Source organism: Cetorhinus maximus, chromosome 5, assembly GCF_964194155.1.
Source record: "Cetorhinus maximus chromosome 5, sCetMax3.hap1.1, whole genome shotgun sequence".
Classification (NCBI taxonomy): domain Eukaryota; kingdom Metazoa; phylum Chordata; class Chondrichthyes; order Lamniformes; family Cetorhinidae; genus Cetorhinus; species Cetorhinus maximus.
Genome location: NC_135883.1, coordinates 140,807,398 through 140,824,516, shown reverse-complemented (window position 1 = coordinate 140,824,516; position 17,119 = coordinate 140,807,398). Strand labels below are relative to the sequence as shown.

Sequence of the window (17,119 nt, the reverse complement as noted above, 5' to 3'; positions counted from 1 at the left end):
CCAAGTATCTCCCCGTTCTCTATCCTGCTTCATCCGAAGACTACACTTGGTCTTGACACCAAGGAGAGGTGTGTAAAATCAGAGACATAATATCAAAGTTCCACACTCACTTGATAGGGCTTGGCATTTCCATAGATTCTGTTCCAAATATAACTTGTGTGTTGACCCACACGATGTGAAGTAACAGCCAAAGGTTGCACAGTGTATGGCTCATGTGTTGCCACCGCATGCTGACGAAGTGCGTCCATCACTTGGTTTGGGTCAGAAATCTAGTTTCGAGTGCACAGGAATAAAACATCAGGCAGAAAGTTAGTCCAAGAAATATTTCTTCTATTGAACCTCAAAATGCAGATGATTAAGTGTCACAATAAGCGAAAGTGCATTTGCGCTGTCACTTTTTCAAATATACTGCAGGAACGAAATCCGCTCCAACTGGAAAATTTATGGAAGATAATTTCAAACCCACGGACATGTTTTGACCTCATGATTGGAACTATAAATTTCAAAAAGATAAGCTGCAGTCAGCAGTACAGGGCTGGGCAGCAAGGGGTTAATTCGGACATTTAGTGAAAACACAGTAACTCATCAAAAGGGTTTGGACATTGACTAACGCGATCAAGAAGTCTTTCCCAATTTTCCCAATGTACCCAATTACCCAATGCAATGGCACAAAGGGCATATCATCAATACAATACACCCAAGGAATTATTCAACCACCACAGACAATAGAACTGGAATAGGGTCACTCAAACCCTCATTAACTTTGGAGCCAGGTGCTGTTACTGTGCTGTTACTGTGCCACCTCAACAGCAGGAGAATTGCTCACACAATGAGAACTGGTAATATTCGTCTGGATACATCTTCCATGGAAAACCCTGTATTGTTTCAACCAGCAGGAACTGATGACATTTGTCTGGTCTTTGCGTGGAATCAACTAAATGGACATTGGAACAACGGGAGATATGTTTTGGCATGTCTGAGTTAAATTATTATTAAAGCACAGCAGGTCAGAGCACCTGGGCTGCAGTTGGGAGAAGGGTTGAGTTTGGTCACCTTGACTCAGGCCTACAGTTAACATCAGGCAGGCCAGCTGTGTTGGGGATTGTAAGTGCTTTCAGCCATATCATGGTAATACTGGCCTGAGGGTTTTGGGCTGCAGTCAAGAAGGAGGATCAGGAAGGGTCAACCTGGCTTGCGGACCTACAGTTCTCACCTGAAAGACCAGCCATGTGGACAATTATAAGTTTCAGCTAAATCAAAGTGATATTGGTCTGAGGGTTTTGGGGCAAAAACTTGATGTTTTTTACCGGTGCCTTGTAACTTGTTTCAGCCATATCTTGGTGATATTGGTCTGAGGGTTTTGTTTCTTAAGGTTTCAGAACAGGACGTGGTGTTTTGCCTGTGTTTTGGTAAGTTTTAACCGAGTCGTGGTGACTTGGTGTCGGGTACTAAGAATAGGTTGTTTCAAATTTTGGGTTTTGTGCTGTGAGGTTGTTGGTGATTCAATAAAGCAATTGTGAATTATCAGGAGAAACTTGTCTCGCTGGTCGTTCTGTTCAAGCCATACACTTGTGAATCTGTTGTCACGAAATTGAGTGTGGGAAGGGTCTCTGAGGGAAAAGGGGAAGCCCTGCAATACGAACATATGAAATAGGTGCAGGAGTAGGCCATTCAGCCCCTCAAGTCTGTTCCGCTATTCAATAAGGTCATGGCTGGTCTGTTTGTGTTTCTAATTCTACATTCCCATCTACCCCCAATAACTTTGATTCCCTTGCCTAACAAGAATCTATCTACCTCTGCCTTAAAAATATTCAGTGACCTCCATCTCCACCGCCTTCTGAGGGAGGGAGTTCAAAAGTCGCATAACCATCTGAGAGAAAAAAAAATTCTCCTCATCTCTGTCCTATAAGGGTGACCCCTAATTTTAAAACAGTGCCCCCTATTTCTGGACTCACCCACAAGGGGGAACATCCTTTCCACGTCCACTTTGTCAATACCGTTCAGGGTCTTATATACTTCAATCAAGTCACCTGTCACTCTTCTAAACTCCAGTGGAAACAAGCCCAACTTGTCCAACCTATCCTCATTAGACAACCTGCTCATTCCAGCTATCAGTCTAGTAAACCTCCTCTGAACCGCCTCCAACGCATTTACATTTTTCCTTAAATAAGGAGACCAAAACTGCACACGATGCTCAAGATGCAGTTTCACCAATGCCTTGGAGAAGGGAAGCATAACATCCTTACTTTTATGTTCCATTCCTCTCATAATAAAGGATAGCATTCCGTTAGCCTTCTTAATTACTTGCCATACCCGCATACTAACTTTGTGATTCATGCACGAGAATACCTAGTTTCCTCGGAGTTCTGCAGTCGTTCTCCGTTTAAGTAATACTCTGCTTTTTTATTCTTCCTGCCAAAGTGAACAACTTCACTTTCCCACATTATGCTCCATCTGCCAGATTTTTGCCCCCTCACTCAATTTATTTACATCCATCCGCAAACTCCTTATGTCTTCTTCACAACATACTTTCCTACCTATCTTTGAGTTGTCTGCAAATTTAATTACCATGCCTTCGCTCCCCTCATCTAAGTCATTGATATAAATTGTAAAAAGTTGAGGCCCCAGCACAGACCCCTGTGGGACTCCACTAGTCACATCCTGTCTATCAGAAAAAGACCCATTTATGCATACTCTCTGTTTTCTGCTAGCTAGTCAATCCATGCTAATATGTTACTCCCTACACCAAGAGCTTCCATTTTCCGCAATAACCTTTGATGTGGCACCTTATCAAATGCCTTCTGGAAATCCAAGTGCAGTACGTCTACAAGCTCCCCATTATCCACAGCACATGTTACATCTTCAAAGAACATAGGAACATTGGAACACGAGAAGGCCATTCAGCCCATCGAGCCTGCTCCACCATTCAATATGATCATGGCTGATTTGAACACTTCAAGCCTTTTATCTACACTATCCCCATAACCCTTTACATTATTGTTAATCAGAAATCTATCAATCTCTACCTTAAACATACTCAATGTCTGAGCTTCCACGGCGCTCTGAGTTAGAGAATTCCAAAGATTCACAACCATCTGAGTAAAGAAATTTCTCTCCATCTCGGTCCTAAGTGGCTCCCCCTTATTTTGAAATTGTGTCCCCTGGTTCGAGACTTCCCAACCAGGGGAAACATCTTACTTGCATCTACCCTGTCTATTCCTTTAAGTATTTTGTGGGTTTCACTGAGATCACCTCTCATTCTTCAAAACTCTAGAGAATACAGGCCCAGTTTCCCCAATCTCTCTTCATAAGACAGTCCCGCCATCCCTGGAACATTGCACTCCCTCTATGGCAATAATACCCTTTCTGAGGTAAGGGGACCAAATTGCACACAGCACTCCAGGTGCAGTCTAACCAAACTTCTATATAATTGGAGCAAGACTTCACTACTCTTGTACTCAAATCCTCTTGCGATAAAGGCTAACATTTCATTAGCCTTATGCAGGTGCAGCAGGCAATTAACGTTCAGTGACTTATAGACGAGGACACTCAGGTCCCATTGTACATCTATACTTTCTAATCTCTCATTTAGGAAATATTCTGCACATTTGTTCCTTCTACCAAAGTGGATAACCTCACATTTATCCACATTATATTCCATCTGCCATGTTCTTGCCCACTCACTAAGTCTGTCCAAATCCTCCTGTAGCCACTTTACATCTTCCTCACAGCACACATTCCCGCCTAGCTTTGTATCATCTGCAAACTTGGAAATATTACATTTGGTCCCCACATCCAAATCATTGATATATACTGTGAACAGCTGGAGCCCAAATACTGATCCTTTCGGTACCCCACTAGTCACAGCCTGCCAACGTGAGAATGACCTGTTTATTCCTTCTCTCTGTTTTCTGCCTGTTAGCCAATCCTTAATCCATGCCCATATATTGACTCCTATCCCATGTGCTTTTATTTTGCTAATAAACCTCCTGTGGGGGAGTTTATCAAAAGCCTTATGAAAATCCAAGTATATTACATCCATTGACTCTCCTTTATCGATTTGTTAGTAACATCCTCAAAAAACTCCAATAAGTTCGTCAAACATGATTTTCTATTCGCAAATCCATGCTGACTATGCCCAATCGGATCATGATTCCCCAACTGTCCATTTATCACAACCTTTCTAATAGATTCCAGCATTTTACTGACTACTGATGTAAGGCAAACAGGTCTGTAGTTCCCTGTTTTCTCTCTCCCTCCCTTCTTAAATATTGGGGTGACATTTGCTACCTTCCAATCTTCAAAAACCATTCCAGAATCTATAGAATTTTGGAAAATGATCACCAATGTGTCCACTATGTCTATAGCAACCTCTTTCAACACTCTGGGGCTCTAATAAACATAGGTCAGAATTTTTCACTCGTTGGGCGGCCACGTGCCCGACCCGAATGAGCATAAAGTGACGCACAATGATTTCGGGCGAGCATCCAGATGTCATCGCGCACTCGCACGATATTTTGGTCAGTGGGCGCATGCAGGAGACAGCAGCACACCCGCCAACAATTAATAGGCCTAATAAGGCCATTAAGGTAATAATTAAGTTCAATTTTTCACTGCCCATCCAACCTTACGGTTGGCGAGCAGGCGAATAGGCCAAGTGGCCTTTGGATTTTTTAGGAAACCTTATCAACGAGCAGGATGAGGTTTCCAACAGCAAATAAAAATTAAATAAAAATGTTTAAATTTCATTCATAACGTGTCCCTTCTCATGTGACAGAGTCACACGAGGGGACATGTTTTTTTACCATTTCAAAATTCTTTATTTTTATTTTTAATTCTCTAATTTTTTAAACCTTCAGCTCCCTGAGGCAGCTCTGCGTCTCAGGGAGTTTTCATTGCTTCCCGACCACTCCCACTTGCCCCCGCCGAGCCCGCCTGACGAGGGCAAAATTCTGCCCGTGATTTCCCTTTCACAAATCCATGCCGACTCTCCCCGATTACACTGAGTTTCTCTAAGTGCCCAGCTATAACCTCCTTAATGATCGATTCTAACACCTTCCCTATGACAGATGTCAACTAATTGGCCTATAGTTTCCTGTTTTCTCCCTCCCTCCCTTCTTGAATAGAGGGGTTATATGTGCTACTTTCCAGTCTGATGGAACATTTCCAGGATCTAGGGAATTTTGGAAAATTAACACCAACGTATACACTATCTCGTTAACCACCTATTTTAAGACCCTAGGATGAAGTCCATCTGGACCCAGAGACTTGTCAAACTGAAGCTCTATCAGTTTGCTGAGTACCACCTCCTTAGTGATTGTAATTTCACCAAGTTCCTCTCTCCCCTCCATCTCCTGATTTACAGCTATTACTGGAACGTTGAGTGAAGACAGAAGGTAAATATTTGTTCATTTTATCTGCCATTTCCTTACTATTTACTATTGACTCCCCATTCTCACTCTCTAGAGGACCAACTTTACCTATTCTTTTCCTGTTTAAATACCTGCAGAAACTCTTGCTATCCATTTTCACATTTTTAGCTCGCTTCCTCTCATACTCTAATTTCTTTCTCCTGATTAACCTTCTCATCATTCTCTGCCGTTCTTTATATTCTGACCAATCATCTGACCTGCCACTCATCTTTGCGGTGTCCTATAATTTTTCCTTAAGTTTGATGCTTTCCTTAACTACTTTCGTTAACCATGGACAGTGGGTCCCCCCTTTAGAATTTTTCTTTATAGTATGAATATATTTATTCTGAGTATTCTGAAATATCCCCTTAAATGTCTGCCACTGCTTCTATATTGATCTATCCCCTGGCCTAGTTTCCCAGTTCACTTCAGCTAGCTCAGCTTTCATCCCCACATAGTTGTCCTTATTTAAGTTTAAAATACTAGCCTTAGACCCACTTTTCTCCCTTTCAAAATGGATGTAAAATTCAATCATATTGTGGTCTCTGCTACCTAGGGGTGCCTTTACCCTGAGGTCATTAATTAATCCTGGCACATTACACAATACCAAATCTAATATAACTTACTCTCTGGTTGGTTCCAGAACGTGCTGCTTAAAGAAACTATCTCAAAAGCATTCTACTGCCCAGGCTACTACTGCCAATCTGATTTTTCCAGTTTATATGTAGATTAAAATCACCCACAATTATTGCTGTCCATTTATCACAAGCACCCAATATTTCTTCTTGTATACTTTGTGGTTACTGTTAGGGGGCCTATATACTACTCCCACTAGTGACAACTTTCCCCTACTATTCCTCATTTCCACCCAAACCGATTCTACATCCTGATCTCCTGAGCCAAAGTCATCTCTAACTATTGCACCAATGCCATCCTTGGTTAACAGTGCTACCCCTCCATCTTTACCTAGCTTCCTGTTCTTCTAGAATGTCATATACCCCTCAATATTCAGGACCCAATCCTTGTCATCCTGCAACCTCGTCTCTGTAATGGCTCTGTAATATCAGATCATATTTCTTTACTTCAATGTGTGCCATCAATTCATTTACTTTGTTATGCATGCTACGCGCATTCAGATACAAAGCCTTTAGTTTTGTCTTTTTGTTATCTTTGTAACATCTAATCTTGATTGTTGGTGCATTCTTGGTTTTTTCTCTCTGTCCCTTCTTGTCATTCTCCAACCCTCATTTCCCATATTACTATTTTCCTCTCTTACCTTTTCTCTACACTTTGATATACCACATCTAAATAGTGGGGTCAAGGGGATCCCTTGCCCCAACTATTTAGTTTAAAACTCTCTCTACTTCACTTGTTATGTGGTTCCCAAGAACACCGGTCCCAGCACAGTTCAGGTGTAGACCATTCCAACAGTGCAGCCCCCACTTTACCCAGCACTGGTGCCAGTGCCCCATAAACGAGAACCCACTTCTCCCACGCCAGTCTTTGAGCTGCGTGTTCATCTCTTTAATTTTATGTACCCTATGCCAATTTGCATGCGGCTCAGGTAATAATCCAGAAAGTATAACCTTTGAGATTCTGCTTTTCAATTTAGTACCTAGCACTTCATACTGTCTATGCAGAAGCTCTTTCCTAGTTCTACCTATATCGTTGGTACCTACTTGGACCACGACAACTGGATCCTCGGCCTCCCACTGTAAGTTCCTCTCCAGCCCTGGGCAGATGTCCCGAACCCTGGCACTGGGCAGGAAACACAGTTGACTAGTCTCTCGCTCTTTGCTGCAGAGAACCATGTCACTCCCTCTCACTATACTGTCCCTACTGTCACTACATTTCTTTTTGGTCCCCCCACTTGAATGGCTTCCTGTACCACGGTGCCATGGTCAGTTTGTTCATTCACCCTACAGCCCCCACTCTCATCCAAACAAGCTGAGAGAACCTCAAGCCTATTGGACAATTGCAGAGGCTCACACTCCTGCACTCCTGCCCTCTGGGTCCCCTTACCTGCCTCACTCGCAGCCACACCCTCCTGTCCCTGACCACTAATCAAATCAGAAGACCCTATCCTAAGTGACGTGACTGCCATCTGGTTTAAAACATCCAGGTAACTTTCCCCTTCCCCGATGTGTTGCAGTGTCTGCAGCTCAGCCTCCAGCTCAATGACTCTGAGCCGACGTTCCTCAAGCTGCAAACACTTGCTCCAGGCGTGTTTGCCCTGGGTCACAATGTTATCCAGGAGCTCCCACATGCTGCAGCCTTGACACATCACCTGTCCTGCCACCCTTAATGTGTTTTAAATAATTACTTAATTATATTAATCATTTAAAAATATATTTTATTAACTTGACCACCAATTTGTGTACTATTTTAAACCTTAGGGATACAGTAGAACTGACCCACTTACCAGATACTCACCAAACAGCTCCTTTCCCTGTAGTAAAGCAAGAACCAATTCCTATAGGGTGAGAAAGACAGGAAAAGGAAACAGATACCTCCTTCCCCCCCACCCCTCCTTCAGCAAACTCCAGCACTCACCAGACTTTTCATTGAGCCAAAGCAGTGTTTGGGGTAAACAATGACACACAAGTGGCCATAAAGCACAGGGTACACTAGTTTGGGGCCCACTAAAACCATGAGGCATGAGAAGGTCGCCAGAAAGCCACCTGACCCTGGTCTGGGTTCACACAGAGTTCACAGGGAGCTCAGAGGGAGTTTACAGAGAGTGCACTATAATTCTAACATAATTTCCGTCATGATACAATATTTCCTGAATTACTCCTATCGATGATTATGTACAGACAGATTGGGGCATATTGTTCCAGCTCTTGTCTCATCATAGAGCCGAGGAAATAACTGTGCTAGAAGCAGCCATTAGATCAATCATCCTTGCTCGTGTTGGCTTCTCTCTAAGCTGTGGCAACCACTCACCATGCCAAATGAACCACAGTATTTGAGCGGATAATAATCTGTTTCATTGGATTAAAGTGCAGCTGACAGTTTAACAAAGCAGATAACCTGTATTCCGAGAACAGGGATCAATAATCAATCCCTTGTCTCCACTGCAGAGTTAACAGAAATAGCTAGGTGTCAGCATTGGCTCAGTTGATTATACTCTAGGTTCTGAATCAGAAAGATGTGGGTTCAAGTCCTATGCCAGAAACTAGAGCCCCCAATATTATATTTTGGTGCAGTGCTGAGGGGCTGCTACACTGCTGTAGGTGCCATCTTTCGAATGAGATTATTAAACTGAAGCCTAGACTGCCCTATCAGGTAATGTTACTAAAAACATACAGATTATCTGGTCATTGTCACATTGCTGTTTTTGGGGACTTTGCTGGGTGTCTGAAGTGACTACACTTCAAAATTACTTTGCTCACTATAAAGTGCTGCATAAATGCAAGTTCCTGCAGCCCTTTTTTCAAATGAGGGGACTCAGCAGAGGGAATGGGGTGAGTGAAGCATGAAAGATAATTTACAAAGAACAGGAGATATGATTTATCTCTCCTGGACTTGCCTAATTAATAAATCTAGAGTGAACTCAGGACGTTTTGTGCAAATGACCAAGGATACTTTGAAAAATCTGGATAAGGGCAATAAAAGTGTGGATTAGCACAAAATGCAAAATAGGTTGTTAGCCCAGTTAGGCTGAGGCTCATGTTTATTAGAAAGCTACTACAGCAAGAAAGTGGCATCTTCGTTGGTAAACTAATGCACTGCACCATGTAATGTTGAGGTACAGGTATAAATCCAGGATTCTCTATACAGCAAGCTTATGTTCTTGATTGAGCTCAAAGGGGAGGAAACAAATAGCCCCAAACACAGGAGGGAAATTTAGACAGATTCACCCTGCGCCACTGTCACGAACCTACCTACTGGCATCTTAAGCAACGACCCAGGAACCTGTCCACAGACTCAATTGGGCAGTGGTGCGTGACAGAATAGCTCTTAAATTATTAAAAGATAGTGTTGAAAAAGCGATTAGATTGTGACAGGTCTTCACACTTTGGCTGCCACACGAGTGTGATGCTAATGCGCTCTTCCCACATAGAACTGCTCTGTTGCTAACATGGGATGAGAGACAGAGACCACTTAGACAGGGCCTGTTTTGAATTCGAAGAAATAATTGAGCAAAAACCTGGTTTTGTCGAGAAAATTGGCAAACCTGTTACTTCCGCTGGCTATGTATTATAATTACAGTCAAAAACAGAATGGCGCAAAGAATTAAGTGCACAGCAACACAGCGATTAACGCTAGGCTGGCATTTAATTTCCATCTCTAATTGCCCTTTGACAGGTTGGTGATGAGATGCCTTCTACGGTCCATTGTAGCAGCTCTTGATACAACTTAATGGCTTGCTAGGTATTTTCAGAGAGCAGTTTAGAGTCAACCAAATTGCTGTGGGTCTAAAGTTTAATTTAGGCCAGATCAGGTAAGGAGGGCAAATTCCCTTCCCTAAAGGACATTAGTGAGCCTTTTTTTTTTTAACAACAATTCCAGTCATTTGTTGGGGTGGGACTTGAACTCATGTCATCAGATTAGTAGTCAAGGCCTCTGGGTTACTAATACAGTAACATAACCATGATGCTACTGTACCTGTTACCTGCAGGAGTGGTAGCAGCAGTATGAGGGATTTCATATGAGCTGTTTAAATGCTCATACAATCGTTCACAAATATTTCCGGACATGTAGGATTTATTTTCTGATGTTGAGTAATTTCTCATAAGATGTTGGAAATTTTGCACCTGCAACAAATTTAGGTGTGATTCTCTGTTGTCAATTGTAATGTGCATTACATCAGTTCTCATTTGGGCCACAAGGTGGGGCAAGTCACCACTGGACTGAAACAGCTTTCAATAAGGTATTTAGTATAGCTTTCATTGGAGTCAACGACAATGAGCTGACAGGTATATTCAACTATAACAATCACCTGGAATTGTTTTATATGAATTAAGGAAAAACAGAAATGGCTGTGTGACAAAGGTACACATTTTTGCTTTAAGATATATAATGACATTTGGTTCTTTCTCTTATGTTGTGTGTAAACGACTGCACGCCAGCTAAACAGCAAAAACAGGATGTTATATAGGGAGCTAAACAATGCAACAATCAGTGGATCAGGTTAAAGCACTGTAGTCTTACTTTTTACACAGCAAGTTGCTGCAAGAACAGGTCAGAGGCTGGGAATTTTGCAGTGAGTAACCCACCTCCTGACTCCCCAAAGCCTGTCCACCATCTACAAGGCACAAGTCAGGAGTGTGATGGAATACTCCCCACTTGCCTGGATGAGTGCAGCTCCCACAACACTCAAGAAGCTTGACACCATCCGGGACAAAGCAGCACGCTTGATTGGCAACCTACCCACCACCTTAAATATTCAGTCCCTCCACCACCAATGCACATTGACAGCAGTGTGTACCATCTACAAGGTGCACTGCAGAAACTCACCAAGCCTCTTTCAACAGCACCTTTCAAACCCACAACCTCCACCATCTAGAAGGACAAGGGCAGCAGTTGGATGGGAACACCACCACCTGGAAGTTCCTTTCCAAGTGGCCCACCTCCTGACTTGTAAATATATCGCCGTTTCTTCACTGTCACTGAGTCAAAATCTTGGAGTTCCCTCCCTAACAGCACTGTGGCTGTACCTACACCACATGGACTGCAGCAGTTCAACAAGGCAGCTCATCACCACCTTCTCAAGGGCAATTAGGGACAGGTAATAAATGCTGGCCCAGCCAATGAAGCCCACCTCATGTGAATGAATAAAAAAAAGGAAATGATCAGGAACACAGCGCCTAAAGGGCGGTGGAAGCAGTTTCAATAATAACTTCCAAAGAGGAAGTGGATAAATACTTGAAAGAAAAATATCCAGGGCTATGACGAAACAAGCAGTGAAATGGGACTAATTGGATAGTTCTTTCAATGAGTCAGCACAGGCACAATGGCCTCCTTTAGCTCATAGAACGCCCCATAGACATCCCCATCTTCATCGATGGCAGAGCACATCATGAGTGCAAGAGACAAGGCTGAAGCATATGCAGTTTAGCCAGAAGTTTTAAATGGATGATCCATCTAGGCCTCCTCCTGAGGTCCACACGATCATAGAAGGCAGCCTTCAGCCAATTTGATACACGCCACGTGACATCAAGAATCGGTTTATTGCAATGGCTACAGCAAAGGGTATGGGTCTGGATAACATCCCAGCAGCAGTGTTGAAGACTTGTGCTCCAGATCTAGCTGCACCTTTAACCAAACGGTTCTAGTACAGCTAGAATACTGCATGTTTAAAAATACACAGGTATGCCCTGTCCACTAAAAGCAGGACAAATCCAATTACTACCCCGTCAACTCTCAATCATCAGCAAACTGGTGGAAGGTATTGTTAACAGCACTATCAATGACACACAAATTAATAATACTCAAAATAAAATGGAAACTTTAACCACATGCGGTTTCCTTCACTGATGTTCCATTTGGGGTCCACCAGACCCTCATTACTGATTTCATCCAATTATGGGCACAAGAGCTGAAATCCAGAGGTGAGGCTGGAGTGACTATCTTTGATATGCAGGCAGCATTTGACTGTGGTGTCAAGGGGCCCTAGTAAAATTGAAATGAATGGGAATCAGATGGAAAGTTCTCCAGCGGGTTGAGTTATACCTCGCACGAAGAAAAATGGCTGCGGCTTTTAAAGGCCAATCCTAGATCCAGAACATGGCTGAAGGAGTTCTTCAAAGTGGAATCACAGGCCTAACTATCATTAGCTATGTCATCAATGATCTTTCCTCCATCAAGTGGAGATGTTTACTGATAATAGATGTTTTCAGTTCTATTCACAATTCTTCCGATATTGAAGTAGCCCAGGCCCACAGGCAGAAAAACCTGGAAGACATCCACTTTCTCCACCACCCGCATACTATGACTGCAGTGTGTAGTATCTACAGGATGCACTGCAGTAACTCACCACTGCAGCACCTCCCAAATCTATGATCTCCACCACCCAGAAGGACATAGGCAGCAGGCGCATGGGAACACCACCATTTGCAAGTTCCCCTCCAAGTCTCACAACACCTGAATTGAACATATATCATCACTTTTTCATTATCACTGGGTCAAAATCCTGGAATTCCTTACCTGGTCCAACTGGTCTGTGCTCCATACAAGCATGAGATCACTTGAACTGATCTCAGTTTGACACAAGGTGATGCTGTGACTGAGCACAACCCTGGCAAATGAGGTAATGGTTTCAACTCCCCAATATGTGAGATTCTATCTAAAATAGTTGCTATGTCATCTCGAGCCTCGGGACATTTTTATGTTAAGGATGCTACGCGAGCACAAGTTTTTGCTATAATCCATCACCCTGATTAATATGTGTGCTTACCTGGAAAAACTGCGACTGCAATCTCAAAATTTCATCCATGTTCTTCTGCTCATTCAGTTTAGTCATGATTTTTTGCTGCCAAGGGTCTTGTTTCGGTTTGATCTAATCAACAAAACATAACTGTGTGATCCAGATAATAAGCCGTACAAAACAAAAGCAGTGATTCTGGTTTATCTGATCCATAGTAAATAGGAGCTACAAAACAATGTTATGATACACAGATATAAACAACGGTTCACTTAAGCTACCACTGGCACTGAACATTCTGAGCAAAAACCCCACAAAAAAGTAACTCATTCTGTCTGTGAGATGGGGGTGATAATGTGGAGGAGCAGGGGGTAGGGGAGAGGAGAAAAACTGCCCACTGCTCACTGGCCTCGCCCATCCCTAAGTGCCCTTGAGAAGGTGGTGGTGAGCTGCCTTCTTCAACACTACAGTCCATGTGGTGTAGGTACAGCCACAGTGCTGTTAGGGAGGGAGCTCCAAGATTTTGACCCAGCGACAGTGAAGAAACGGTGAAATATTTACAAGTCAGGATGGTGAATGGCTTGGAGGGGAACTTCCAGGCGATGGTGTTCCCATGTGTCTGCTGCCCTTGTCCTTCTAGATGGTAGTGATCATGGGTTTGGAAGGGGCTGTTGAAGGAGCCTTGGTGAGTTGCTGCAGTGCATCTTGTAGATGGTATACACTGCTGCTACTGTGCATGGAGGGAGTGAATGTTTGTGGATGTGGTGCCAATCAAGCAGATTGCTTTGTCCTGGATGGTATCGAGCTTCTTGAGTGTTGTTGGAGCTGCACTCATCAAGGCAAGTGGGGAGTATTCCATCACACTCCTGACTTGTGCCTTGTAGATGGTGGACAGGCTTTGGGGAGTCAGGAAGTGAGTTACTCGCCACAAGATTCATATCCTCTGACCTGCTCTTGTAGCCACAGCATTTTTATGGCTAGTCCACTTCAGTTTCTGGTCAATGGTAACCCCCAGGATGTTGATAGTGGGGGATTCAGTGATGGTAATGCCATTGAACATCAAGGGGCGATGGTTAGATTTTCTCTTGTTGGAGATGGTCATTGCGAATGTTACTTATATAGGACATACCTGGGCAACTTTCCACATAGCCGAATAGATGCCTATGTTGTAGCTACACGGGGACAGCTTGGCCAAGATGGATCATCCACTCGACACATCTTGCTGAAGATTGTTGCGAATGCCTCAGTCTTATCTTTTGCACTAATGTGCTGGGCTCCCCCATCATTGAGGTTGGGGATGTTTGTGGAGCCTCCTCCTCCAGTGAGTTGTTTAATTATCCACCACCATTCCCGACTGGATGTGGCAGGAGCTTAGATCTGATCCCTTGGCTGTGGAATTACTTGGCTGTGGCATTCCCTCCTGCACTCTTCATTGTACCAGGATTGATCCCCTGGCTTGATGGTAATAGTAGAGAGGGGAATATGCTGGGCCAAGAGGGTTACAGATTGTGGCTGAGTACTATTGTGCCGCTGCACAGTGCCTCATGGATGCCCAGTCTTGAGTTGCTAGATCTGTTTGAAATCTTTCTTTTTATTCGTTCATGGGATATGGGTGTCGCTGGCTGGGCCAACATTTATTGGCCATTCCTAATTGCCCTTGTTCAGGCGGCATTTAAGAGTCAACCACATTGCTGTGGGTCTGGAGTCATATGTAGGCCAGACCAGGTAAGGACAGCAGATTTCCTCCCCTAAAGGACATTAGTGAACCAGATGGGTTTTTACAATTGGCAATGGTTTCATGGTCATCATCAGACTTTTAACTCCAGATTTTTTATTGAATTTTATTGCCCCCAGAGCATTACCCTGGATTACCAGTCCAGTGACAATACCACTGTACCACCAACCCCACTTGGCCCACAGCTGATGGGCCACGTCTCATGGATGCCAGCCTTGAATTGCTAGATCTGTTTGAAATCTATCCCGTTTTGCATGGTGATAGTGCCACACAACACAATGGGAGGTTATCCTCAACGTGAAAATGCGACTTCGTCTCCACAAGGACTGTGCAGTGGTCACTCCTACCGATACTGTCATGGACAGATGCATCTGCGGCAGGCAGGTTGGTGAGGATGAGGTCAAGTATGTTTTTCCCTCCTGTTGGCTCCCTCACCACCTGCTACAGATCCAGTCTAGCAGCTATGTCCTTTAGGACTTGGCCAGCTCGGTCTGTAGTGGTGCTACCGAGCCACTCTTGGTGATGGACATTAAAGTCTGTGCTCTTGCCACCCTCAGTACTTCCTCCAACAGTTGAGGTGGGGTGGGGGGGAGTGGGGTCGTGGTACGTGGTAATCAGCAGGAGGTTTCCTTGCCCATGTTTGACCTGATGTCATGAGACTTCCTGGGGTTCGGAGTTGACGTTGAGGACTCCAAGGGCAACTCCCTCCCGACTGTATACCACTGTGCCACCACCTTTGCGGAGTCTGTCCTGCCAGTGGGACAGGACATAATCACTAAGATTATTGGCCACATTGTTGTCTAGCAGACAAATTTTAACCCTCTCCTCATCTCTATACTGGATGCACAGCTAGAATAAGAAACAAATTAAACTTGCAGAGAAACAGGCTGTTTATTTTCAACATTTAAGTTAAGTACCCTTGTAACATTCATGGTAACAATAGAGATTTTTAATGTATTCATATAAATGACTTAGATTCAGAAACTCAATGCCAACTAGTTAGATTTACAAGTTATGCTAAACTAGAAGTGGCTGTGGAATTGATGGAGAATGAGTTTGATAAAATGTTCAAGTGGGCAGTTCAATGGTAAATTACATTTACTGCAGACGGGTGTGAATATAGTAGCAGACTTGGGGAGGCAATAAGCTAACTGTATGATTGTCTGGTCAGTTCGCACCTTGCATACAGTGTCCAGATCCAGGCACCAGCAAACAAGAATGACATGAAGTAGCGGAGGCAGTGCAGGGAGCTTCAAGGCTGAGGCCACAGAGTCAGGAATCTGAGTTATAAGGAAAACCTGGAGAGGTTGGGACTTTGCAGCTTGTAATGGATGTATGTAGAAAGCTGTTAAAGGTATAGAAGTATTATTTTAAATTTGACTTTGGGTGGAATTTTCTGTGCCCGCTGGCGTTGGGCGTGCTTGGCAACGTGTGCGGACAATATGGTGAGAAGGCCAAAAATCGGTTTCATGACGCCATGAAACCAGTTTGCGATTGTCCGCTCAGCCCCTCAATGGTGGGCCGTGTTTCCCACAATCGGATGTCAGGAACCTCATTGTAATATATCAGCAAATCATTATAAAGCTAGCCTGCCAGACTCATCCCCCACCATGCTGGATCGTCCACCCATCATACCAACGTGTTTCACAACTGCAAAAAAGTGACATGCACCTGGCGGGCTGCACTTCACTCGGGACTTCGAGGTTTGTTTGCCTATCTTGCTTCAGTCAGCACTCGCAGTCATCAGCGCCAGGCTTCACAGACAGCACCACATCACTTTTATGGGGGCTCACGGGCAGGTCTCTACCTACCAGACCAGCCATAAGGCAGGGGTGGCTTCATACAGCTGCAGGGCTAGGGCTTGCTTGGGGAAGGGAGAGAAGTGGCCTCAGGCAAGGGAAGAGGTGGCAGAGTGTGGACAACGTGGGGGGGCGGTTGGTATCCCAGTGTATGGGGGCACAAGTTGATCTGTGCAAGTGGTGAGGGCTGAGGAGGCAGAGGAGATGAGGCCAGATGGACATATCAGGGTATGTGTGTGAAAGAGTGAGTAGTAATGTCCCTTGAGCTGGCAGTGAGTGAGATGCCAGGGAATGTGTGATGGGCTTGAGTGTGTGAGTTTAGAGTGCTGAGATGGTTGCCTTACTCTGGCAGCAAGGATGAGATCATTCATCCTCTATCTGCATTGGATGGCCAACCTCTTTTCTCTGCAGCATTTGCACTGATCACCACTGCCATCGTCTACCAAGCCAGAGTGTTAATGTTGCTGCCCTTCCTGCATCTAGAGCAGGGGTAGAGGACATCACAGCATCCAAAAGGTGCTCAAGGGACATATCACTAAACCTGGGGGCTGCAGTCTTCTTGCCTTTTGGGGCCATGTCTTAACTGCAGCAGTCCTGGGCTAGAAGCACTGAGAGGTGTGCATGGCTGTATTTAAAATGTGGCGCCCAGTGTAATGTGGTTCTGCTATTTAAGAAGGGTTGTAGAGATAAGCCAGGGAACTGCAGGCCAGTGAGTCTCACGTCAGTGGTAGCGAAACTATTGGAGAAAATTCTGAAGGAGAGAATCTATCTCCACTTGGAGAGGCAAGGTTTGATCAGGGATAGT

The 17,119-nt window shown here is 44.1% G+C and overlaps 1 protein-coding gene across 1 annotated transcript in view; it reads right to left on the bottom strand.

Annotated features, from left to right (window-relative positions):
• Positions 1–17,119, bottom strand: part of ccdc162 (coiled-coil domain containing 162) — a 271,702-nt gene that overhangs the window by 207,218 nt on the left and 47,365 nt on the right. The window contains exons 11-12 of the mRNA XM_078542866.1: positions 12,814–12,915; positions 111–269 (exon numbers count right to left, since the gene is read on the bottom strand). Of these exons, the coding sequence (XP_078398992.1) occupies positions 111–269; positions 12,814–12,915 (261 nt within the window). The remainder of the gene's footprint in view (positions 1–110; positions 270–12,813; positions 12,916–17,119) is intronic.